The 25,910-nt window shown below is 41.3% G+C and overlaps 1 protein-coding gene across 1 annotated transcript in view; it reads left to right on the forward strand.

The window, feature by feature from the left end:
- LOC124717021 (inositol-tetrakisphosphate 1-kinase-like) overlaps window positions 1-25,910 on the forward strand; it is a 94,592-nt gene that overhangs the window by 25,228 nt on the left and 43,454 nt on the right. The window contains exons 4-5 of the mRNA XM_047243675.1: window positions 10,950-11,094; window positions 22,714-22,806. Of these exons, the coding sequence (XP_047099631.1) occupies window positions 10,950-11,094; window positions 22,714-22,806 (238 nt within the window). The remainder of the gene's footprint in view (window positions 1-10,949; window positions 11,095-22,713; window positions 22,807-25,910) is intronic.

The following is a 25,910-nucleotide window of genomic DNA, read 5'->3' on the forward strand; positions in this document are numbered from 1 at the left end:
GCTGTAGATGGGTATTTTGGAGCATCTCTGGAAGAACACTATGAGAGGAGATAATGACATTGGAACACTGCAGGATGAAATGTACTGATATTATGTTGAAAAATAAAAAACTTCTTTGAAAGCATAAATTGTCATTTTTCACCATCAGGCCAAGAACTTTTCATACAGCCCTGGTAGATTCTGATTTGTGTGTGTGTGTGTGTGTGTGTGTGTGTGTGTGTGTGTGTGTGAGAGAGAGAGAGGGGGGGGGGAGAGAGAGAGAGAGAGAGAGAGAGAGAAGGGGGGAGGGGCAGATCGGACTTTGTTTATCGAGGGGAATAGCAGGCATATTTAATGAGCTAATAAATTTGATTGGCATTTTTCCTTTTTTCATTCTGATAAATAATTTTGCTGACAATTTTGGCATGACCAAAGTCTTCCCAAGATAGATAACTGCTGGAGGAGAATATCCACATAAAATGTCATTCTGGAAACATCCCCCAGGCTGTGGCTAAGCCATGTCTCCGCAATATCCTTTCTTTCAGGAGTGCTAGTTCTGCAAGGTTCGCAGGAGAGCTTCTGTAAAGTTGGGAAGGTAGGAGACGAGATACTGTCAGAAGTAAAGCTGTGAGGATGGGGCGTGGGCCGTGCTTGGGTAGCTCAGTTGGTAGAGCACTTGCCTGCGAAAGGCAAAGGTCCCGAGTTTGAGTATCGGTCCGGCACACAGTTTTAATCTGCCAGGAAGTATCAATATCCACATAATTTTCTTCTTTCTAGAAGCCAAATTAGCAACATAGTCCCAAGATGACAGCTGCATTGAAAAGGCAGATTTTCAGCCATTTTAGCTTCACAGTGTCCTTTTGGCAAAGGAAGATTGTGTTTTTTGTGGAAGGGTCTATTTGGCACTTCTTCAGAGTGACTAGCATGAATGTTCCCAAGGGTCACCCACTCCATTTGTCTGACTTGCTGCAGGAGGAACAGCACTGCCTACCTAGTTAGGTCGGCAGTGTAGGACTATTGTGTGTCCTCGAGGTGATAAAACTGGGAGGCACACACTCCAGAGCCCAATGGGAAGCAGCTCCTGCTCGCGATCTGTCAGTTAATTGAAAAATAGGCGTACAAGTCAGCAGCCATCTTACTTAGTCATAACACATACCGGATGGTTTTGCTTTGAAGCCAGAGGTATTCAGTAAATGAGGAAGTAGAGTTTGATTGCATGTTTCAATAATGCAATCACAGATACAACACATACTTATTTCCGGAACAGCAGGCGATCTGCATACTCCTGTACATTGCACTGATGGCAACCAGTGTCCCAACATGCTTGTGTTCTTGTTTTTGGCTGTATGTTTATCTTCCCTTGATTGGTTCTCACTAAATAATACCTGCATTTTTTTAAATGTTTGACAATATCATCGTATTATTTACTTCTGCAATATTCATGTTTAAGTATTCCGTGGGTAGGTTGCTGCGGCCATTTGTAGTCCAGAACTGTAGTCTCTTGGCTATTCCCATTTTGTAAAGGCTGTCTCTTTTTTTATATTTTGATTCTGAGAACAATATACTGAGCTCAGTACTGAATTCAGTCTGCAGTATCTCAGTTACTTCTGTAGCCGTCCCCTCATCGCTGAATAATTTTCAACACTCTGCAACTGAAACACCTGTTTTCATTTGTGAGGTCTGATACTAACACTCAAGCTGGCAGACAGTTTTGCAGGTAAGGTCTGGATTACCTGATAAATTATAGGAAGGAGTAGATGAGCTGCAAAAACCATTTGATAACTCATTCTCCAGTTTTTCTCCTTATTAATCTCGTTACAGAGACTGACAATTTCCTCAAGCGTCTCACATGCCTTGGCCCTTCCCAAGTAATAAACACAGCTGCACAGGCACTGCAATGCATTTGAAGGTCGGTGCCTGTACATTGGTATTCTAAAGCAATAAGGCACACTTCCTGAAAACATTAAAAAAAGTTAACTTGAAAATTTACGAACTCCCCTCTTGTGTAAATTATTAACCATTTTGAGCATTACCTAATAGTGCTGTTTCCAGATATGTCTGTAGAGTTCCTGTCTGCAGATCACAAGTTTGCATCTTTGAGTTTCATTAGAAGCAACTCTTTTTTTATGTGAAGTATAAATTTATTTTAAAATTTTACTTTTCTGGGGGTCTACAGCCTCAACATGTTTTGAGAATGAAAACGTTATCCAAGAGGCTATATTCTTTCTGATATATGTGCGAGTGACCAATTTCAATTGTGGGACATTTTCAAGCATGTATCTTAAGATTACAGCTTCATTTCACATTGTAATACAACATTGGTACATGCGGAAAGGTATGCATCATATTTCTGTGCATATGTGGTACAAAAACAATTACAATAGTGTACTTGATTATGTCCATTAGCTGACAATTCCAAATATTAATGACAAATAGTGAATCAGTGTAACAAGGGGTAATTAACATTTCAATTTGATAATAAATGTAGAATTCAAATATAATAAATAAGAAATGCCTTGCTTCTAACAAGTGACACAATTGACCATTTTGTTGGAGGATTAGACTGCTACACACACTGTCGTCACCAGGTGTGTCAAGAATAGTTGAAATGCTATGTACATTGTATGTGACAAGATTCAGAAATGTTCAATGTCTGTTTTTGTTACAAGAAAGTTTTTGAGAAGTGAGTCTTGTTGCTTTTGGATATTGGTATTGGGGCCCCAACGAAAGTGTAGAAAATTAAAGAGGGCCTAGTAAGATCCCCTTTTTAGGCCAAAATCCAGATTTTAATTTTTTTTTTTTCCAGAGAACGCAGGTTGAATTGTGTTAAAATCACAATGACACTACAAAAGTTAAGTTTCTACCAGTGTATAGAATGTTCAGATACAAGGATTACTCCAGAAGAAATGCACAGCATTTTTTTAACCATCCAATTTATTCAATTTATTTTCCCTACCTTTGATGTTTTTACAATTGTTGATACATTTGTGTGAGACAAAATGTCATTTTTCCACTTTTCCTCCCTCCCTTTCAATTGCCCAAAGTCAGGACCAGCACATTTGAGCCGCTGTTTATCAGTCTTCATAAGTCATCTTCAAATCTTGGTCCACTTCACCAAAGAGGTGTAATCCTACAGTGCTACATCAGGGCCATAAATGGGTGTTTTAACATTCAGGATTCTCGGAACCACCTGACACAAATGCTTTCCAGCTTCAACTGTATCAATATTCTGCACACTTCTCCTACTTCCATTCTGATTGACAGTTTATTCACTGTTATACTTTTGTCAGCCAAAATGTGATTGTGAATACACTGAACATTGTCAGGAGCCTGTGCAGTGCTCGGTCTGCCACTGTGCAGGAGATCGTGGGTATTGGCGTGCCCATTTTCACCAGGTAATCTGCTGGTCTGACTACAAACTGTACTGTGTCATCCTCATACATCTTCTTCAGTAGTGAATGTTTGTGACACTTTTGTTCTCACGACATAGGAACTCTAGAACAGCTTGTTGCTTCAAATGAACATGAAATGCAGCAGCCATCTTGAGGGTGTGCTACAAAAGTGCAACTTGCAGAAGTAGTGTTTTGAATGCAAGTGGGAAGTATGTTTCTATGACTTCTGTGAATAACAAATATGTAGAACAAGAGTTGGCTTTGTGAAAAAATGTTTTTCTTTTGGAGTAACCCTCGTAACTCACGGGAATGCTGCTGGGGAATGTCCACTACAGCAGTTCGTTGAGGAAGTTACGCATCTGCTTTTCTGTAAGTTATTTGAATGTCGTGATGGTACAGTGCTTTCACTGGACCATTGATTTTACATTCCAGCTGTTTAGTCCATCTGATAACAAAGTGTCACAGCATGGTTTGTTCCTTCTTATTGCCTTTGTCTTCTTCTTCTTCTTCTTCTTCTTCTTCTTCTTCTTTTAAGGGAATAGAACATAAGAAAGCAAAGTGTTAGTTGCTCTATCAGATTAGAAGAAGAGCTACACCACTTCCCTCAGACATAAAGTAAAAGATATCAAAAGGTAGCCGTACATAATCTGGTTCGTTAACAGACCATGTGCAGTACCGTATCAGCTGGCCTCTCAGATTAATTTAACATAGTTGTAAATGATAAATTAATGCCATTCTCACACTGTGAGGCCTCATACATTAAAAATTGTGAACTGTCACTGGAGTTGCATGGCTTGAATGGCAGCAAATCATTTTGGCTTAATGTATCATTTAAGTTGTTAATGACTGTTTTAGAATCCTTAATTTTGTTCCCAACATCATGTACGTTCTTTTGTGACCAACAGCTTTGCAGGTGAGATATGCAAAGATAAATGTGTAATTTAATGTCATTGACTTCTGTGCTTAAAAATGCTGTTTGTATCAGCAGATAGAAAAATTTCACAGGGTGTGCCTTCCTTCAAACATCAGGAAGGTGTTATCATCCACTTATCTCTCCTGTTAGCTCATATCTAATCTGTGACACCTAAACTTTGTTTATGACTGGCAGTTTGACGCCACACTTCCTGGACACAGTGTAGCCTCAGCAAAGAATCTCTTATCTTACAGTTATTATATATATGAAATTTAGACAAGTCCATTACATACACAGGGTATCCTTAATTAAAGCTCAGTTTCAGAATGCTGTTGAAAGAGCACTACTGCTCAGAGTGACATCAAATTTGGATAGCGTATTACTGACGCAGGGGGATGAAGTCATGGAACAAAAAAATTTTAAGGAAAATTTTACCAGTGGATGGGCACAGTAAGCATCTAAATGTAAATGGGGTCAACTACAAAAGACAGATGAATCACAATACAATAGCTGGGGAGTGAGTTGCACAATACACCATCTGTACTGTTCAGCATACACGACTGCACAATCTCGGCAGTCAATAGTTGTTGCACTGTTGTTAGGTAAGCCCACCCATCACAGCAAGGTCGTACCACATTGGATGGAAAAAATCAGATTTTAGTCATCCCGAGGCCCTAAACCACATAAAAAGCAATATGACATTGGTTTATAATTGTCGTGAGACTTGCAGGAGGCATGTTTGATATACTGCCCATTGTTTTCTGCCATAAGTTGAAATCTGGAAACAGTACGTTTCTCGGGGATCACGTTGTGAATGTGTTGTGCAGTGTATGCGTTCAGTTCTGCTATGTTCATAATTGGAATACTGAACACAACATCTTACAGATAACCCTACAGCCAGAAGTCACAGGATTAAGATCAGTTGATTTGAGTGGCCAGACTGTTGGGAAATGACAGCTGGTAATAGCAGCATTTGCAAAGTGCCTCTGCAACAGCCACTTCACTGGCTGCGAAATGGGTGGAGCAGTGCCGCCTTGTATAAAAGTGATCCTATCCACACTGTTGAAGAATTGAAGTGATGTTGATGTGCAAAAAACTGTCATAGCATTTACCAGTGAGTATACAGGTAACAGGAACCCACAGGACTGATCTCCCCCCAAAAAATATGGCCCTATGGCAAACAACACCGTCAACCCACAGCACACAGTCATGTTTGCAGAATAAAGTGGTACTGGTCAAAGTGCCTGCAGATTTTCTGTTGCCCATATTCTCAAATTCTGTGTATTGAGATGTCCTTTGAGATTGAAATGGATTCCATCTGTCCGCAGAATGTTCCTTGCAAGCAAGAGATTCCAGAGCGAATGTTTGTCTTCTTGGCAAATCAGCAGGATGCAACTCCTAAACATGGGTGATTTTGCACAGATAGCAATGTAGGATGTTACTAAGGATTTCGTGCACTGTGCCAACAGGAATGTCCAACCTTCAGACAGTTCCCCATACACTGCCTGTTTTCACACCACCACTTAGCCCTGCTGCAGTGCTGTGGTCACATCTTTGACAGACACTATATCAGCTGCTTTCCTCCCTCTGCACATTGCACTTCAAAAGAATGTGTCTTTTTGAATTTTGTAATAATTTTCTCCAGATCATTAGCAAGCATCAGACCAACACCGTGGTTCATACACTTTCAGGGCAACTGGCACACAGTCACTTTCCTTGTAAAAGATCTTTACCAGCAGTGTGGGATCCTTCACAGAGACAGTCATGCTGGGGGTGGTCTTGGATGCAAACTGAGCAATAGCCATGTGCCGCGCATCTGTTGGTGTGGATATTCTGATGCTGACAGCACCATCTGTTGGACAACTTTTCGTTAATTCCCCCACCCCCCAAGGTGTTTCCCCATGTCAGTAATAAGCTGTTCAAATTTATTGTCATTGTGAGCAGTGGTTCCCTTGACGTCATTGTTTGTGAGCAGTGGTTCTCCTGACGTCATTGTGAGCAGTGGTTCTTTTGACGTCATTGTGAGCAGTGGTTTTCTTTCTACAGTGTTTTGGGACTGGAACTTTAATTATGGACACCTACACTTTAAATAAGTATATCCTGGATGCGTATAAGAAATACCAGTGGGATTGTGACTGATTGTTGTGTTCCTATCATTCCTTACAGAAATAAGTTAGCACGACTTTCTCTGTTCTTGAGAAAATGAAATTCATAAATGTTCAAAACAAATCTCATTCCCTGAATATTTTGTACATGTTTGTCACCGGAGCTTAATTCTTTCTATGTGACTGTTTTTTCCCACTACTTGGTTCAATAGCTCAAGCAGAGACCTTTGCCTTTAGCATGCAAGTGATCTGCCTCCCAAGCTATCCAAGCGCTGCTGATGACCTGCCCTCACGACTTCTTCCCGAAAGGCATACAGGATGTGTTCTATGAAGTTCGGAAGGTAGAAGAAGATACTAGCTGTGAGGAAAAGTTGTGAATCATAGCTCTGTCGGTAGAGCACTTGCTCATGAAAGGCAAAAAAAACTTGGGTTTGCATCCCGGTCTAATGAACAGCTTTAACCTTCCAGGAACTTTCAGCTACACAGTCTGCAAATTGCTGTGAAGACTTGTATGACAATGAGCATTTGGGGAGCTCACATACGTCACTGACTGATGATAACATTTCCCGTGTGGACGCAATGGTGAAAACAGATTGCTGTTTGCACCCCAAGGACATGTCCCGGGAACTTGGCATTTCAAGAGGGAGTGCTTACGATGTTGTTCAAGGATCCTCATGATACCAGAAGGTTTCTTGTCTGGGGGTGCCTAAGCACTAAGCCGTTGGATGACATTATGAAAGACGAGCAAATGATTGCTTCACTGAATCATCTACAACAGCATACCAAGGAGGGTGACGTTTACCTGGACTGCACAGTTATGTTACTGGTGGTGAAGAACGGATTCTGCATTTCACACTAGAATCAAAGCTGCAGAGCATGGTGTGGGAACACCTGGGTTCACCTGTGAAAAAAAAGTTCTGTTGGGAAAGTGATGTTATCAGTCTTCTGGGATTGCCTTGCACTGCTGCTGCTAGATTTCATGCCACTAGGTGCAACAGTCAATTCTGACAGTTACTGTTCCACACTGCTATGACTGCAGACTGCTGTCAGGAAGAAGCAATGGTGCATTATCAATGTGGACACAGTGTGATTATTCTCCACAACAACGCGAGGTCAAGTGTGGTAATCAGAACCACCGACTATTGTTATACCATAAGGGATCTCAGATTTAGTCCAGTGATGGGACAAATGTCTGAATTGCTGTGGAGACTATGTGGAAATATAGTGTAAGGTACATAGAATAGTATGTATACAGAGTGAAAAGTATTTAAACCGAAAAACTCTGGGAGGTTGTAGGGGACATCAAAACAAATATTTTTTCCTGATGTAATTTTTTCCTATGAGGAGTATTTAAACCGGTAGAGGAAGATTTCTCTGGCGGCTAGTTAATTGAATTAACAAACACTTTTCCATTTTTTATGACCAAGAGACAACACATTAACACAACCCAATTTCAATTACAGTAGAGTTTCAAAAATACCTCCATTGACACGTAAGCAAAGGTTACACCGTCGGATCATGTTCTGTCTGACACGGGCAAAAACCCCAGGAGTATCCTGAATTGTTCCTGCTGCTGCTACTATCCGGGCAACCAGATCCTCTTCTGATGCAATAGGAGTTGCATAAACAAGGTTGCGCATCTCTCCCCACACAAAAAAGTCCAGAGGGGACATATCTGGGGATCGAGCAGCCCATGGTACAGGACCACCTCTGCCAATCCATGTTTCTGTGAATCGACGAACACGACGGCTGAAATGTGCCGGCGCCCCGACATGTTGGAACCACATACGTTGTCTTGTAGAGAGCGGGACATCTTCCAGCAATTCTGGCAATGCTCTGGCGAGAAAATTGTAATAGTACCTGCCATTTAATGGCCTAGGTAGCAGATATGGCCCAATTAAACAGTCCCCAACAACACCGACCCACACATTAATGAAGAACCGCACTTGATGAGTGCTAGTAACTGTGGCATGTGGGTTATCCTCACTCCAAACATGCAAATTGTGCATGCTAAAGACTCCATCACGCCTGAACATTGCTTCATCGGTAAACAACACTGTGGATGGAAATGTAGGATGCATTTCCATTGTTCCAGGTACCACTGCGAAAACTGTGCTCTGGGTGGATAATCAACTGGTTCCAGATTGTGGACACACTGTAAGTGAAATGGACGTAACAATTGCTCTTGAAGGACTGTTCTTACATTTGTCTGATTCGTCGCCATGTTACGTGCACTTGCACGAGTGCTGATTGAAGGATCCCGCTCCACATGCTGCAAGACAGCTTCCTCAAATTGCAGCGTTCTTACCGTGCGACGGTGTCCCTGTCCAGGTAATCTGCTAAATGACCCGGTCTCACGCAGACGTTGGTACATAGCAGCAAAGGTCATATTATGCGGGATATGGCAATTAGGATATTGTTATTGATAAACCGGGTGTGTAGTTCGTCCGTTGTGGTGCGCTACGTAGTACGCACCAACCATATCAGTGTACTCACTCCAGGTGTATTGCTCCATTAATAAACAGAGACAATGCACTACTACACTGGTGGACAGCAGTTGCTTACAACTGAAGAGCATAATATGCCCTCTAACAACTGAAGATCGTAATACGGCCTCTAACAACTGAAGAGCATAATATGGCCTCCACCGGTTTAAATAATCCTCATAGGAAAAAATTACATTAGGGAAAAATATTTGTTTTGATGTCCCCTACAACCTTCCAGAGTTTGTCGGTTTAAATACTTTTCACCATGTATTTGTAATTATCTGTATGTAGTTTATTTCCACTAGTAAAAAATAGCGGCAGAGACTTTCTGATTTGCCTTGTACATCCATTTCAACCTGCTTACCGTTTTCAAGCCTTTGTCTACCTCCACAATTTTTATGTCCCACATATTCCTCCATTACCAAATTGACAATTTCTTGATGCCTCAGGATGTGCCCTATCAACTCATCCCTTCTTCTAGTCAAGTTGTGCCATAAATTTCTTCTCTGTCTGATTCAGTTCATTACCTCCTCATCAGATATTCAATCTATCCATCTACAGGGTTCATTCACAAAGTTTCAAGACAGATTTAGCTGACCAGCCACACCAACGACTGTTTCCTCTGAGATGCTGCAGTGCCCAGAACGCTAGTGCTGGGAGTGTCAGTTGCCCCCGTCGAAAACTCGTAGAGCTAAAATGCAGCATCATTTTGAGCAACATTATTTGGTAAAATTCTAAGCAAAACTGAACAAAACCACCACAGGAACTTTTGGTATGATTAAAGAGGCCTACAAAGAAAAAGCCACGTCACATGAAATGGTTTTTATGTGGCTTAAGAGATTCAAAGATGGCCACAAGGGCATTGAAGACGATGATTGCACGGGAGTAGCTTCAGCAAGCTGAACTCGTGAAAATTTGGTGAAAGTGTCTGAACTTTTTAACACTGATTATTGTCTTAGTGTTAGGTTACTTGCCGATGAATTGGGATTGGGTAAGATTACACTGTTCAAGTTAGTGACAGAAGATTTGATAATGAGAAAGGTGTGTGCCAAGCTTATTCCGAAAGTTCTTCTGGATGAGCAGAAAGTTCCCTGAAAGGGAACTGAATTGACACGATCCCAGCAGTTCAGGCTGCTTTGACAAGGTCTCTTGACAGCCTTTTCACAGGAGGAATTCCAGGGAACCTATAAATAATGAAAAAATGCTGGCAGTGGTGTATTGATACTCAAGGGTCACGTTTGCAGATTTTTAGTTCGCTGTACAAAAATGTGTAATAAGTTTTTTGGTTCTGAGACGAATCCTGTACTTCATGAACGCATCCTGTAATCTTCATCATTCCTCCTTAACATCACATTTAAGAAGCTTTCATTCTATTTTTGGCTGCCTTACTTATCATCTACATTTTGCTTCTGCGGAAGGATACAGTCCAGACAAGTACCATCAGTAAAGATTTCTTAATAGGTAAATTCCCCTTCGTATTCTTCAACTCGTACGGCTGTTCTCTGGTTTCTGTATAAGCTCTAAATAATCTTTCACTCGCTTCATTTTGCCCCTGCTACCACCAGAATTTCAAAGAGTGCTGTCCAATCATCATTGTCAAAAGTTTTCTCTAGAACCACAAATGCTGTAAACATAGGTTTACTTTTTGTTAAGACAGTTTCTAAGAAGTCCCACATTTCTCTGTACCCAAACTGATTTTCTCCGAGGTTGGCATCTGTGTGTATAAAAAACTTTCTAACTCACATGGTACCTGTCCAAAGTCCAGAAAAAGAAAAGGGTGAGTGTTAGCAAGGGAGTAAAACGTTTTGAGCACACAGAACCCATCGAGAGGTGTGAATGTGAAGCACCCACCAAGCCTTGCACATTGCAGTCAAAAGGTTAATACAGTGTATGGATTATTGTTCTACATCTTTCTTATGTTTTAGTAACAGGTTCTTTTAATTGTTTCATATTCTTGAAGATTCTCTTTCTTCATGGGACCTACAAAATTTATTTAACGAAAATTGGTGATGCCACCATTTGAATAATTGTTTTTTCAGTCACCAGTTTTTGTCAACGATTTTCAACTTTCCAGGCAGAAGCAATGGTTCAGAGGGTCGAGAGTTACCTAGATGCCCATCCGGAGGTGGCGGTCATCGATCCCCTCGACAATGTCAGGAAACTACTTGACCGATTCCACTCGTACAGCATCAGCTTGCGCAGTGGTGTCGATAGCCTCGGTAAGTGATCGGTGATAACATATGCCTGTTGAGTGTATTTTAATATTGAATAATTACACTGAGATCCCAACTAGATAAGGAACAATTCAGCTAGTTTTTGTTTCTCATATTTTTAAATTTGCGTTGACTGTAACAATTTGTGCAGATTGGAAATCACAGACAGTCTACAAAGGAGACTGGTTACAAAACACTTGTGCGACACTTCATACAATATTGCTTAGGTGCAAGGGTCCCAACCCAGATATGACTAATAAAGGATATTGAATGCATTAAAAGGAGGACAATGCAAATGCTCACTGTTTTTTTTTTTTTTTTTTAAATCTATTGGAAAGCATCGTGGAGATCCTGAAAAACCCGAGCTGGAAAACACAGTATCAACCACCCCACGATATCACTACTGTAGGGACTACACAACATTTATAATCCATTTTTCAACAGGTGAATTCCAAAACAGGACATCACTGTGAATTACCTTTGTGACAGTAATAGCAGCGAGCTATCCAGTGCCATTTCCCGTAAGCCTACATCATTATTGTAGATAAAGGTGAGGCTCAGTACATCTGAAAAACATCACCTGTATACGATTATCCACTGAGTCATAATGTGTGGAAAAATGTGTGTTGAGTGATTGTGATTGACGCTCATTGAAAAGATTGTGATGAAAAATAAGAAGACAATAGCTGCAAAAGTCACTGTGGATCTCAATCTTGTGCTCATGAGCACTGTCAGTACCGAAACAGTGTGAAGGGAGCTCTGTAAACAGGGAATTGTTGGGCAAGCTGGAATTTCAAGTCATTTGATTGGCTGTGTCTTGTTTCAGACTGATTCCAACTTCTGACCCCTTTTACATCCCAAGAGTGAAACATAGCAGGGGTTTAGTGGTGATACAGGCAGCCATATTGTGATATTCCGTGAGCCCCTTGGTTACTCTGCAATGTGACTCTTTTGGCTGATCAGGTTCATCCCAGTGGTACAATATTTGTCGTCCAGTTGTGACACTGTGTTCCAAGGTGACAGGATCCCTGTTCACACAGCTCGTATCGTCCAGTACCAGCTTTGTGGGCAGGAGGATGAACTGTCACATGTCCCGTGGCCACCACAGTCACCATATCCTAATATTATTGAGCCTTTGTTGTCTGCTGTGAAGAAAAGGGTATGTCATCAGTATCCACCTCTATCATCATTACCTGAACTTGCCACTATTTGGCTGGAAGAATGGTATAGGATTCCCTTGAAAACCATTCACGACCTGTATTTATCCATTCTGAGACAACAGGTTTCATTGTGTTTTGATGTGTCCATATTTTTGTCTAACCCCTGTACATAAGGTTCATTTGGCAATAGATGTGAACACAGTTCTGTTATCTTCCATAATGTGACTTAATTGGATCAATGATGAACACACATTAAAAAAGTTTTGCATCACTTCGGTTGCAAGAGTTCTGGAACCTGTACAGAAAATTGGAATAGAGATCAACATAAACATCATTTCCGCCCTTTTTACTGCTCATGAAAACCACACATTGCACGTTGTACCACCATCTAGCGAGACCTTCAGAGGTGGTGGTCTAGATTGTTGGTATCTCTAATACCCAGCAGAACGTCCTCTTGTATTGATGCAAGCCTTTATTCGTCGTGGCATACTATCCACAAGTTCAGGAAGGCACTGTTGGTCCAGATTGTCTCACTCCTCATTAGCGATTCAGTGTAGATCCCTCAGAGTGGTTGGTGGGTCACGTCATCCTTAAACAGCCCTTTTCAATCTATTCCAGGCATGTTCGATAGGGTTCACGTCTGGAGAATATGCTGCCTACTCTAGTTGAGTGATGTCGTTATCCTGAAGGAAGTCGTTCACAAGATGTGCACGATGGGGGCGTGAATTGCCGTCCAAGAAGACGTATGCTTCATCAATATGCTGCTGATATGGTTGCACTATTGGTCAGAGGATGGCATGTTTGAACTACAGACAACATGAGCCGTGTACCCCCTTCCTGGTGGAATGACTGGAACTGATCGGCTGTTGGACCCCCTCCGTCTAATAGGTACTGCTCATGCGCGGTTGTTTACAACTTTGGGCAGGTTTAGTGACGTCTCTGAACAGTCAAAGGGATTGTGTGTGTGTGATACAGTATCCACAGTCAACATCTATCTTCCCGAGTTCTGGGAACCGGGGTATGCAAATTTTTTTTCAATGTGTGTATTTGGAGCACGTTTTGGCGTTTTCTCTCTGTTTTCGACTTTGTGTATAGTCTGCTAATGTCACCTGTATGTTAGTTTGTACATGTCCACTTGTTAATTTGAAATTTATCAATAGTGCTGAGTAGGGCATCTTATTCAGTTACCTCCTCAGCCAAACCATGACTTCTTTTAAAACTAAAATAATAGATTGAAAAGAAGTCCGCCTCCGTATCCAGATGTAAATGCGACTGACAGCCATTGGAGGATCTGAATTTGATTCCCGGTACTGTCAGGGATTTTTTGGACGATGGGAGAAAAGGCACGGCGTGCGCTCAACCTTGTGAGTCCAATTGAGGAGCTACTTCACTGGCTACTAGCTTTTCGAAGGACAAGAAACCCAACAGTGATTGGAAGAGCAGTGTGCTGACCACATGCCCCTCCACAAAGCATGCAGTGACACCACTGGCAGAGGACGACACGGCATTTGGTAAGGCCTGATCGGCCCATCTAAGGCTAGAATGTAGAACTCGACCTCTATCTTTATAACGGAATGAAAACAGCACAAATTACCGATTAAATCACTGAATGCATAGATAAGTCTCCTTATTTAGGTCTCTTGAAGACAACACCAGGATGGATAGGAGAAGAAAAATAAATGTGGAAGTAAAATGGTGTGTGCTGTGCATGGTAGACTGGATAGTTTCAAAAGTAAACTACCAGTGTATGTGATAAAGATAGTTTGCAATCATTGTGTGTTAACAGTTTTTAATTATGGTGTTGAGACAAGGACTATTAATGTGAAAACCATTCAGTTTTAGTATGGGAAGATGGATGTCGGAATTACTAATTGAGACAGGAAGACAAATTGCTCGGGGTGTATACTGGGACCGGAGGGGTAATTATGACTAAAATGAAATGATAATGGGTGGGACATTTATCCAGGCTAACAGATTGTACATGGATGAAGAAAGTTTTTTATTATATTCAACACATAAGAAAATATCAAAATCAAGACCTAATGGAAGATTGGTGAACATGCCAAAACAACTTGGATGTGTATAGATTAAGTCCACAATGCTTTAGAGAGTTTAGGAGAGGCCAGTATCGTGCAGTGAACTCCATATTGGGAATGAAGATCATAATGATGGTGATAGATAGATAGATAGATAGATAGATAGATGCTCATGTACAAATCAACTAAATTATTAATATGTAGTGTATGCCTTGATAAAATGTGTTACCTTCTTTATTGAGACACTCAGCATCCTAACAAGATATTATGAATGATATGGCAGTATGCAAATATGTAACTAAGTTTATGTAAAAGAGCAGACTAGTACTTACCAAACAGATAAGATAATAACATTTTAATGCTAGACCGGTCATATTTTGAACCGAAGGAAACATACTTCCACTATGATGTCAGTCATATGACGGACTGATGAAAATTTCCCTCGCTCCAAGATCAAACAAAAATATTGAGCCATTTAATGTTATCAAGATTGAATTATAAAATATAATACCAGATGCCAGATTTTAAGTTTCTTTGTTCTTTCATTTCTTCGCTGTATAACAATGTGTTTTGATTATAAAGTGTCCATAAATAAAGTTTCGGTTTCAAAATGCTGTAGAAAGAGAACCACTGCTTAAAATTAGATCAAATTTGAACCACATATTATTGACACAGGGCGAAATGTCGTGGAATGAAAAACATTTAATAAAAATTTTATCAATAGATGGCACTGCAAGCATCTTAACATAAATGGGATCGACCACAAATGACAGATGAATCGCAATATGACGGCTATGGTTCGAGTTGCACATTATACCACCAGTACTGTTAAATGTGTCTGATTGTGTAAGTTCAGCAGTCAACAGTTGTGCACTGTTAGTTAGGTAAGCCCATCCACCATGGCAAGGTCATACCACATTGGGTGGGAAAAAATGGTTTTTAATTGTCCTGAGGCCAGAAACCACATGAAAAGCAAAATGACATCAGTTTTTATTTGTCCCAGCACCAAAAACTACTTTAAAAATTGAAATTATGTTGGTTTTTAATTTTCCTGGAACTAAAAGCTGCTTAGAAAGTGAAACGACATCAATTTCTAATTGTTGTGAGACTGGCACAAGATGTGTTCAGTATGCTATCCACTGCTCTCTGCCATAAGTTGAAATCGAGAAACGCCATGCTCCACTACAGATCAGAGTGTCTTGGAGGTTATGTTGAGAATGTGCTGAGCAGTGTGTACATTCACTTAAGCTACATTCATAACTGGAGTACTGAAAGCAACATCTTTCAAGTAAACCCACAGTCAGAAGTCACAGAAATTAAGATCGGATGATCAGCTGATCTAGACAGCCTGGCTGTAGAGAAATGACGACCGATAATTCTAGAATTTCCGAAATGTCTCTGCAGCAGCCACTTCACTGACTGCAATATGCAAAGGAGCACCATCTTGCATAAAAATGATCCTACCCACACACCACACTGTTGAAGGTTTGGAATGACATTGGTGAGCAAAAGTCTCTTGTAGCATTTATCGGTGACAGTATGAGTAACAGGACCCACAGGACTAATCTCCTCGAAAAATTCAGCCCTGTGTCAAGTAATGCCGTCGACCCACACCACACAGTCATCTTTGCAGAAGGAAGTAGTACCAATTGCTGCATGTGCAGATTTTCCCTTGACTATATTTTGCCATTCTGTGTATTGACTTGCCCTTGGAGATGGAAATGGGTTTCGCCTGTCCACAGAATGTTCCACAACCATTCGTTGTTCACTTCCATGTGAGTAAGAAATTCCACAGTGAACATTTAACTTGCTGGCACGTCAACAGGAAAGAACTTGTGAACATGGGTGATTTTGTATGGATAGCAGTACAGGTTGTTTTGTAGGATTTTATGCACCATTCATGTGCAATGTTCGGGAAATTCCCCATGCACTGCATGTTTGCACATCACTGCTCGACCCCTCCTGCAGTGCTGCAGCCACATCATTGACAGGTATCAGATCATCTACTTTCCTCCCACTGCTACATTGTATTTTCTAATTTTGTAATCATATTCTCCATACCCTTAACAGACTTTGGACCAATGCCTTTTTGTATACCCTTGAGTGTCTGGAATGTCTGCAGGGCTACTGGCACACAGTCACTGTTCTTGTAAAAGAGCCTTACCAGCGGAGCGCGATCCTTCACAGAGACAGCCATGTTGGGCATCTCAGATGCAAATTGAGGAACAGGTGTATGCCACATGTGTGTTGGTGCACATATTCTGACACTTACAGTGCCATGTATTGGTCAAATTTTTGTTAGCTTTTTCGTGTTACATAATGGTTCCCTCTGCGTCAGTAATATGCTGTTCAAGTTCGACATCCTTATGAGCAGTGGTTCTCTTCCTACAGCATTTTGAAACTGTAACTTCAATTATGGACACCTCGTATTTTAATATACAAATACACATTTATTGAAATGATGAATCCCGAACTATTAATTTGTCTTCTGTTTCTCGACGATTGATAATGAAATGAAATAATAAAATTACAAGTATATCCATTTCTAAACACACACACACGCACACACACACACACACACACACACACACACACACACACATACACACACACATGAGAGAGAGAGAGAGAGAGAGACATTAGATTCTGTGAAAACACATATGTTATTGTTGACCATAACAGGATGTTCCTTTCCCAAGTGGAGATGAAGCAGTACGTTCTCCTGTTTACCACATAAAATTATTTCTACACTCCTGGAAATGGAAAAAAGAACACATTGACACCGGTGTGTCAGACCCGCCTTACTTGCTCCGGACACTGCGAGAGGGCTGTACAAGCAATGATCACACGCACGGCACAGCGGACACACCAGGAACCGCGGTGTTGGCCGTCGAATGGCGCTAGCTGCACAGCATTTGTGCATCGCCGCCGTCAGTGTCAGCCAGTTTGCCGTGGCATACGGAGCTCCATCGCAGTCTTTAACACTGGTAGCATGCCGCGACAGCGTGGACGTGAACCGTATGTGCAGTTGACGGACTTTGAGCGAGGGCGTATAGTGGGCATGCGGGAGGCCGGGTGGACGTACCGCCGAATTGCTCAACACGTGGGGCGTGAGGTCTCCACAGTACATCAATGTTGTCACCAGTGGTCGGCGGAAGGTGCACGTGCCCGTCGACCTGGGACCGGACCGCAGCGACGCACGGATGCACGCCAAGACCGTAGGATCCTACGCAGTGCCGTAGGGGACCGCACCGCCACTTCCCAGCAAATTAGGGACACTGTTGCTCCTGGGGTATCGGCGAGGACCATTCGCAACCGTCTCCATGAAGCTGGGCTACGGTCCCGCACACCGTTAGGCCGTCTTCCGCTCACGCCCCAACATCGTGCAGCTCGCCTCCAGTGGTGTCGCGACAGGCGTGAATGGAGGGACGAATGGAGACGTGTCGTCTTCAGCAATGAGAGTCGCTTCTGCCTTGGTGCCAATGATGGTCGTATGCGTGTTTGGCGCCGTGCAGGTGAGCGCCACAATCAGGACTGCATACGACCGAGGCACACAGGGCCAACACCCATCATAATGGTGTGGGGAGCGATCTCCTACACTGGCCGTACACCACTGGTGATCGTCGAGAGGACACTGAATAGTGCACGGTACATCCAAACCGTCATCGAACCCATCGTTCTACCATTCCTAGACCGGCAAGGGAACTTGCTGTTCCAACAGGACAATGCACGTTCGCATGTATCCCGTGCCACCCAACGTGCTCTAGAAGGTGTAAGTCAACTACCCTGGCCAGCAAGATCTCCGGATCTGTCCCCATTGAGCATGTTTGGGACTGGATGAAGCGTCGTCTCACGCGGTCTGCACGTCCAGCACGAATGCTGGTCCAACTGAGGCGCCAGGTGGAAATGGCATGGCAAGCCGTTCCACAGGACTACATCCAGCATCTCTACGATCGTCTCCATGGGAGAATAGCAGCCTGCATTGCTGCGAAAGGTGGATATACACTGTACTAGTGCCGACATTGTGTGTGCTCTGTTGCCTGTGTCTATGTGCCTGTGGTTCTGTCAGTGTGATCATGTGATGTATCTGACCCCAGGAATGTGTCAATAAAGTTTCCCCTTCCTGGGACAATGAATTCACGGTGTTCTTATTTCAATTTCCAGGAGTGTATATTTTATGTGAAAAGTAATAATATGAAAATAATTCATATGTTAAAACATGAAAATTGACAGAAATATGTAGTCTTACAATAGCCAATGGTAGGTCGAAGTCAAGATCCAAAAGAACAATGATAAATGTTTACATCATTGGGTGACATCTGGTCACGTGTGTCCGATCGCTAACCCACTTTTTTCCGTGTTTTGTATTTTACTTTAAGATGCTACAGACTATAAGATGCACCATAATTTTTAAGCAGTTATTAAAAATAACATATTTACAGTTTTTATTATTAGATTTCAGAACAAGACCAACGAAAAATTCTTTGTTTATAAAACCGAACTGACCTTTAAAATCCCTGAAAATAGTTATCTGAACTTTCTTCTTCTTCTTCTTCTTCTTCTTCTCCTCCTCCCCCCCCCCCCCCCCTCCGCCCCTATATAAGATGGTCTTCACTGCCATCAACAGCATCGCTTATGCTGCACTTAATTGAAAGATTTAACAATTTTTTCTCATCTCATTCTAGACAACGACTGTTTTATACACTGACACGCTTGTTTGGTAATAGGTCATTTTAACGCTACCTTCAGCGTGAATTCATGATGGGTTTCATCCCTCATCCATTTGTTCCATTCCTCTCTCATAAGCACTTTAAATGGTTTATTTATCGAGACATTGAGAGTTTGTAATTGTGAAGTAAGTCCTCTCCAAATAACAGCAACCTCTGTATTTCCCTGTCTCAATTTATCTTTCACAGAATTTTTCAAATGACTACTGAACTGATACAGCACAAGAAGAGAACTCTTCTTCAGTATGTTGCACCTTTTCTTGTCTCGCGCATTTTGTTAATCCATAATTTCATACCAGCCTCATCCATCCAACCCTTTTCATGTACGTGAACACCACCATCTGGTGTATTTCAGAAGGTTTTACGCATGAAAATGATCATTGGATTAAGTTTCGTATCGCCAGCACAACATGAAGTGACAACAGCGTAGTGCATTTTTTCATGTACACTTGTTTTTATAGCTACAGTTTTAGCACCTTTCATGGCAATACTTATGTTACTCAGCACATTAAATGTCGAAGGACTTTCATTCGTATTCACTATTTTGCATAGTTCCATACTTACTGGTTTGCTTTCGATGTTGAATATCCTTGTGGCATTTTGTGAGAGATTTTTGTTCGCATGCTTCATAAACCTGTAGCACCAACCAATTCCACCCTTAAAGTCTGTAAAGTTCAACTGTAGTGCTAGCTTATGTGCGTGTTTTTGTATTATTTTTGTTTTAATTCCATTGCCATTTTGATAGTGTCCGTGAATCATCCGTTTGAATATGTCAGCTTTTAGTTTTGGCCATGTTACATTCACTCCCCTATTTGCACATTACATTTAGTCTTCCTTCCCCCCCCCCCCCCCCCCCCCTACTAGCCCGCCAATCATGTTTGGTTTTTTCTGTTAGTGGAGGACCCAAATGCTGCTCAGCTTCTCTTTTTCCGCGTTCTTCTGCAGATGCTATTACTTTCAATTTATAGCACACATCATTTTTTTTCATTACGAACCTGGCTGGTAAAAAAAATATTGTACTTTTACCAATCTCACAAATTGCTTTCAGTTCGAGTTCACTGGCACAGTAGACTGTAATGACGCATCGTAGGCTAGATAGTGTCAGCAAGCTTGTGAATCCCCGTAGCTCATGTTTGTCGCATCAGTGCACTGCTGGTGCCAATTGAATCCCTTGTTGGCATATAGAGAAAGGTTTCCTGCGGCATCGAATATATGGCAGTTTTTAGGACTGGTGGGAATTTTAAATCAAACATTGGACATTTTTATATTAGTTTCAAATATAAGAAGCACCTGAATTTTGGAGGCAATTTTCTGAAGGAAAAAAGTGTGTCTTGTAGTTAATAAACACGGTATGGCACAGAGGATTCTGTACATTAGTGTCTAAATACTTTTTCAGCAAGGATTCCTCGTACCCAGCTATCGGTCATTCCCTTTCCTGTTCCACATGCAAAGGAAGAGACAGAAAAGCAATTGTCTGTATATCTCCAAAAGAGGCCCTATTTCTATTGTGTTGTTTTCACAGCACTTATGTGAACAGTACATCAGCGACACTAGAATGCAGAAGAAGGCTAGTTCTGTAAATTTTCTCAATAGGGTTTTGTGAAAAGAACATTATCTCCTATCTGGGAATTCCCATTTGAGTTCCTGGCGCTCTGAATTGGTTCGATGTCTTTCTTTGAGCCGACCTGGTATGGGTCCCAAACACTCGAGTAGCACTCAAGAATGGGTCACACAAGTGTTCTGTATGTGCTCTGTTTTATAGATAAGTTGCACTTTCCTAGAATTCTTCTAATAAACCAAAGTCGACCATTCACCTTCCCTGCAGCTGATTTATGTGCTTGTCCCATTTCGTGTTGCTTTCCAACATTACGTCTAAATATTTAATTAGCGTGGCAGTGTTAAGCAGCACACCACTAATCCTGTATATGGACATTGTAGGATTGTTCTTCCCATTAATCTCCATTAACTTACATTTTTCCACATCTATAGGAAGCTGTCGTTCATTACACCAAATAGAAATGCTATCCAAGTTATCCTGTATCCTCCCACAGTCAACAATGACACTTTTCTGTACACTACACTGACATGAGCAGTTGTAAATTGCTGCTCAACCTTTCCGTCAGATCATTTATGTATAAAGACAACATGAGCGATCCTAATCACACTTCCCTGGAGTACTCCTGAAGATACCCTTGTCTCTGACGAACACTCGCTGTCGGGGTAACACACAGTTGTCTATTACTTAAGGAGTCTTTGAGAATCACTCACATATCTGAGAACCTATTCCGTACGCACAGGCCTTTGTTAATAGACTACAGTGGAGCAGTGTGAGAAACACTTTTCAGCCTGTTCCTCTCACCCACGTTTTGTAGGATATTGTGCAAGAAAAGCGAAAGGTGAGTTTCACACGAGGGCTGCTTTCTAAATTTGCATTGATTTGTGGACAGAAGCTTTCCTGTCACAAGGAAACTTAGAATATGCTCAGGTATTGGGCGGTGAAGCAGTTTTAACCCTTTCACTGCTACAGACACGCTTTCTGCATTCTGTGCTGAGGTGGCTTTGTTGTGGCTGTGCTGCTCGCCAAATGCTGCTACTTGTGCTCAGAAACGGCATTCTGGTTGCTATGAAATACTCGCCGTCCAATTTCAAGAAAACTATTTGCTGAAAAAAATTGATTTTTGCACTTCTTACAGTTCGATATCTTTTCTTGATAAAGGACTGAATTTCTTTTCATTATTCATCTTAGTTATTGTGCCGCACCAGATTAGGTAAAATATTGCATGAAATTTTAAAGAGTTTGCAGAGGTAAAAATGCATAGCATAGACTTTGCACATCATTGAATTTAGTTTGTACATTGCAGTATGTGAAGTGTCGGTAAGATAACAACATTTTAAGTAAAATTGAAAGCAGAACAGTATCTCATTTCCTTTTTGAGTTATTAATTTTTATATCTGACAGATAGTCACGCACAGTGCACCCACTTCTGTACCTGCACACCGTGAACTATGTGGTCATAACAATCTCCATACTTCATAAACAATTCAGGATATAAAAATGAAGTTTTGTTGCAAATGACAGCACACAAAGAGGCACATGTTGTGTAAATACTTGAATCTTTTTTATTCGGCAAGATATGGAAGAAACTCGTCTGCAGCAATGAGAGTTTGGTGGCCCAGGATGCATCCGGTCATCAACAGCACTGTAGGAAAACCCAAACGGCATGGTTATACATGTCCACAGCACCTGTAGAACATGGAGCAGGACATATCTATACGTCTACAGCAGCAAGAGGGTTAAGAACGTCGGTCTGTAATTTTGCAGATTTGTTCTTTAATCTGTCTCATATACAGGACTCGTCTGGGTTTTTTTCCAGTCATTTGTGACCACACTGAATGACTACTGCTGGTGTTAAAAGAGTTAACCAATGGGTATTGGTGTCACATGTTGCCTGAATGAAAAGGTTTGCTCCTCTGATCTTTGGTTCTGAGTGACCTGTCACTCTTTTGCAACCATCTCCAACCTATCTGTTTCCCTCCCCGAAGAAGAAATTAACATTTCTGAAAGCTAGGATATTTTTATGCTTTTGTATATATGCCTATTGGCAGTGCTTAGAATTTCACTTTCTAAATTTACCACACTGTCTCCTTGTATATAATAACTGTCGTGAAACTTTAAGTAATTGGTGACATTTTTCATTCCAGATGCCTTCACGCCAAATTTTGTGGAGCTGTTGTCTGAAGACGTGGAAGACAACCTGAGACGGCTGAAGGAGGCGGGTGTCACATTCCCATTTGGTGAGAGCTGTAGCAGAAATTTTCTGCTTAAAATCTAATGAAGCTTGACACTGTGTAAGAGTCCATTCTTTCGCTCCTTAGCAATGTGCACGACTGTTTGGACATTACTTGTGTCATTAACAGTGTTCTCTTTTGTGACTGCATACTGCTTCAGATGGCCACAATTCTTATGAGGCATGTATTTCAGGACAAAGTGGCTTGTTGCTGATTTTATGTGTGAGAGAATTTCCCTGTTTAAATCTGAAAGCTTTCTGGTAGTATACTGTTGGCTATTAAAACTGCTATGCCAGGAAGAATAAGAATAACAAACAACAAATTTTTATTTATTGAGCTGGTATAGTATGGCTGGAAGAACACATGGTTAAATTTCTAGGTATGATCATACAGTGTAGGCTTTCACGATGAGTACTGATTTCAGTTGAAACTTTTAGGCTCCTAGGCCATGGTCAAAGTAGAAAATTTCTCCTAACATTTCATCTCTGGCTGTGGGAGACATCTTCAGAGTTAAAACGATGAACTTCAACTGGGACTGGAGGGAGTGTTGAATATATAGGCATTGTAGAGAACACCACATGACGTCGGCTATGATATAACCTCTGGTAATGGCAGCATTCTCCGTTTAAAGTAATCGCTCACCATTTTTATGGTGCAAAGTTTGTTTTATGTAATTTTAACACCTTCCTCTGTCATGTTAAAATTATTATAGTGTTTATAAATGTTAGTAACCCCTCAATACATGTGCACGTGATAATACAATATTTTTGATATGACACTTGCCTGACCAAATTTTATGTCATGATCGCCCTCTTGGAAAACACGGTCCATTATGGCTGATTTATCCATATGTCCCAGGCGGTAATTCTTCTTGTGTTAAAATTCGCAGCTCGTGGTCTAGTGGTTAGCGTTGGTGCCTCTGGATCACGGGGTCCCAGGTTTGATTCCCGGCCGGGTTGGGGATTTTCTCTGCCCGGGAACTGGGTGTTTATGTTATCCCCTTATAATTTCATCATCATCATCATCATTCGTCGAAGTGGCTAAAATTGGACTGTGCAAAGATTAGGACTTTTATGGGCATTGATGACCGGTCATTTGAGTGCCCCACAGACCAAACATCATCCTCTTGTGTTAAACCAGGGGGATGTTATTGCTTCTTTTCATTGTACTGTTATAATGGAGTTCACAATTACAAGAGAGGAACAACACAATAGAAGCCATGCATGCTGACTGTTACCTTCATAAAGATTCTAACCACCACCTCAGACGAAGAAAAGGTGTGGTTAAAACCTTGGTAGACTGGGCATACAAAATTTGTGAACTGACCTACTTAAAGGATGAGACTGAACATCCACAGTCTACATTCAAGAAGTATGGCTGTTCTAACAATGAGATAGATTAAGCACTTCACCCTAGGAATAGAATCAGCATTGATGAGGAAGAGTGGCTGCCCAAGGGTAAAATTTTCATTCCATTCATTAGTAAGATTACAGATCGCATTGTTAAAGTGTTGAGCAAGTATGGTGTGGAAACTATCTTCAGACTTACCAGGAAGATAAAAGAAATGCAAAAAAATGTATGAAATCCTGTGACTATGTCAGGTGTATACAAAATTCCTTGGTGTTGTGAACTGGTATATATTGGTACCACAAAAAGAAGTGTTAGCACTCGTCTGGTTGAACACATGAGGAACTGCAACCTGTGACATACAGCTAATCAGCCATAACTGAACATGTTTACCAAGAGGGTGATCATGAAATAAAATTCAATTAGATGAACATCATATCGAAAACATCGTATGTAACATGTGCACAATTGTAGAGAGGCTATTGAGATTTATAAACACCATAGCAATTTTAACATAAAAGAGGGAGGTGTTAAATTAGATAAAATATGGATGTCAATATTGCACCGTAAAAATGACGATCGATTACTTTCAATTGAGACTGTTGGCATTACTGGAGATAATCTCATAGGCGAAATCATGTGATGGACTGTAGTGCCCTCTACATTGTCTATATATGTAGAGGGTTCCAGTTTGCCTCTGTACCTCTGAAGATGTCTCTTGCAGTCAGAAGGGAAATGTTGTGAGAAAGTTTTATACCTTGACCACGGCCTATCAGACTGAAAGTTTCGAGAGAAGAAAAATTGAAGAGTGGACAAGGGGTGAAATTTATTATACAAAATGGCCACCTCTGGAAGGCATAATCTCTCTAACCTGGCTGGGCATTCAATCAAACTGATATCGAATGTTGGATATGGGTACAACATTTGATGCGGCTTTAGGTCTGTGGCAGAGCTCATAATTCGTAGTGGCAGGTGAGAGGAGGAAAGAAATGAGAGGCGTTTTCAATGAGTGAGAGGCTGAGAGAATGTGCTGGCCAGGGCAGCAGTCAAGCCCCTATTGTATAGAAGTGGATCAAGACAGCAAGCGAAACATGCAGTCTTGCGTTAGAATTCTGAAAGATAGTGTCACTAACAACTCGAAGATAGGGCACTGCTGCTGGACAACAGACATTAGAAGAGTAATGCTTTCTGTCCAAATTACTGGCCATGCAATCAAAAGTGATTGTGTTGTTTATGTCTACATCTACACTCTGCAGAACATTGTGAAGTGCATTGCAGAGAGTATGTTACATTGTACCAGATATTAAGCTTTCTTTGCATTCAATTCACATTGGAACACAAGAAGAATGAATGTTTAAATGCCTCATTGTGTTCTGTACTTAATATAATCTTGTCACAATCCTTAAGCAGGCAATACAGAGGGGATTGTAGTACACAGAGAGAGTCATGATTTAAAGCTGAGGTCATTTACCTTTGTCTTCAAGAGTCTGCCACTTCCGTTTCTCAAGTATTCTTGTGACACTCTCCCATGGGTCAAACCAAACTGTGTCCATTCAAGCTGCTCTTCTCTGTATACATTCAATATCCCCTGTTAGTCCTGTTTGATATGCGTCCTCCACACTTGAGCAATATTCTAGACTGGGTCGCACAAGTGATTAGTAAGCAATCTCTTTTGCAGACTGGTTACTCTTCCTCAGTATTCTACCAGTAAATCGAAGTCTACCATTTGCTTTACTTGCAACTTGAGCCTGTGCGATCGTTCC

Source organism: Schistocerca piceifrons, chromosome 9, assembly GCF_021461385.2.
Source record: "Schistocerca piceifrons isolate TAMUIC-IGC-003096 chromosome 9, iqSchPice1.1, whole genome shotgun sequence".
Lineage (NCBI taxonomy): Eukaryota > Metazoa > Arthropoda > Insecta > Orthoptera > Acrididae > Schistocerca > Schistocerca piceifrons.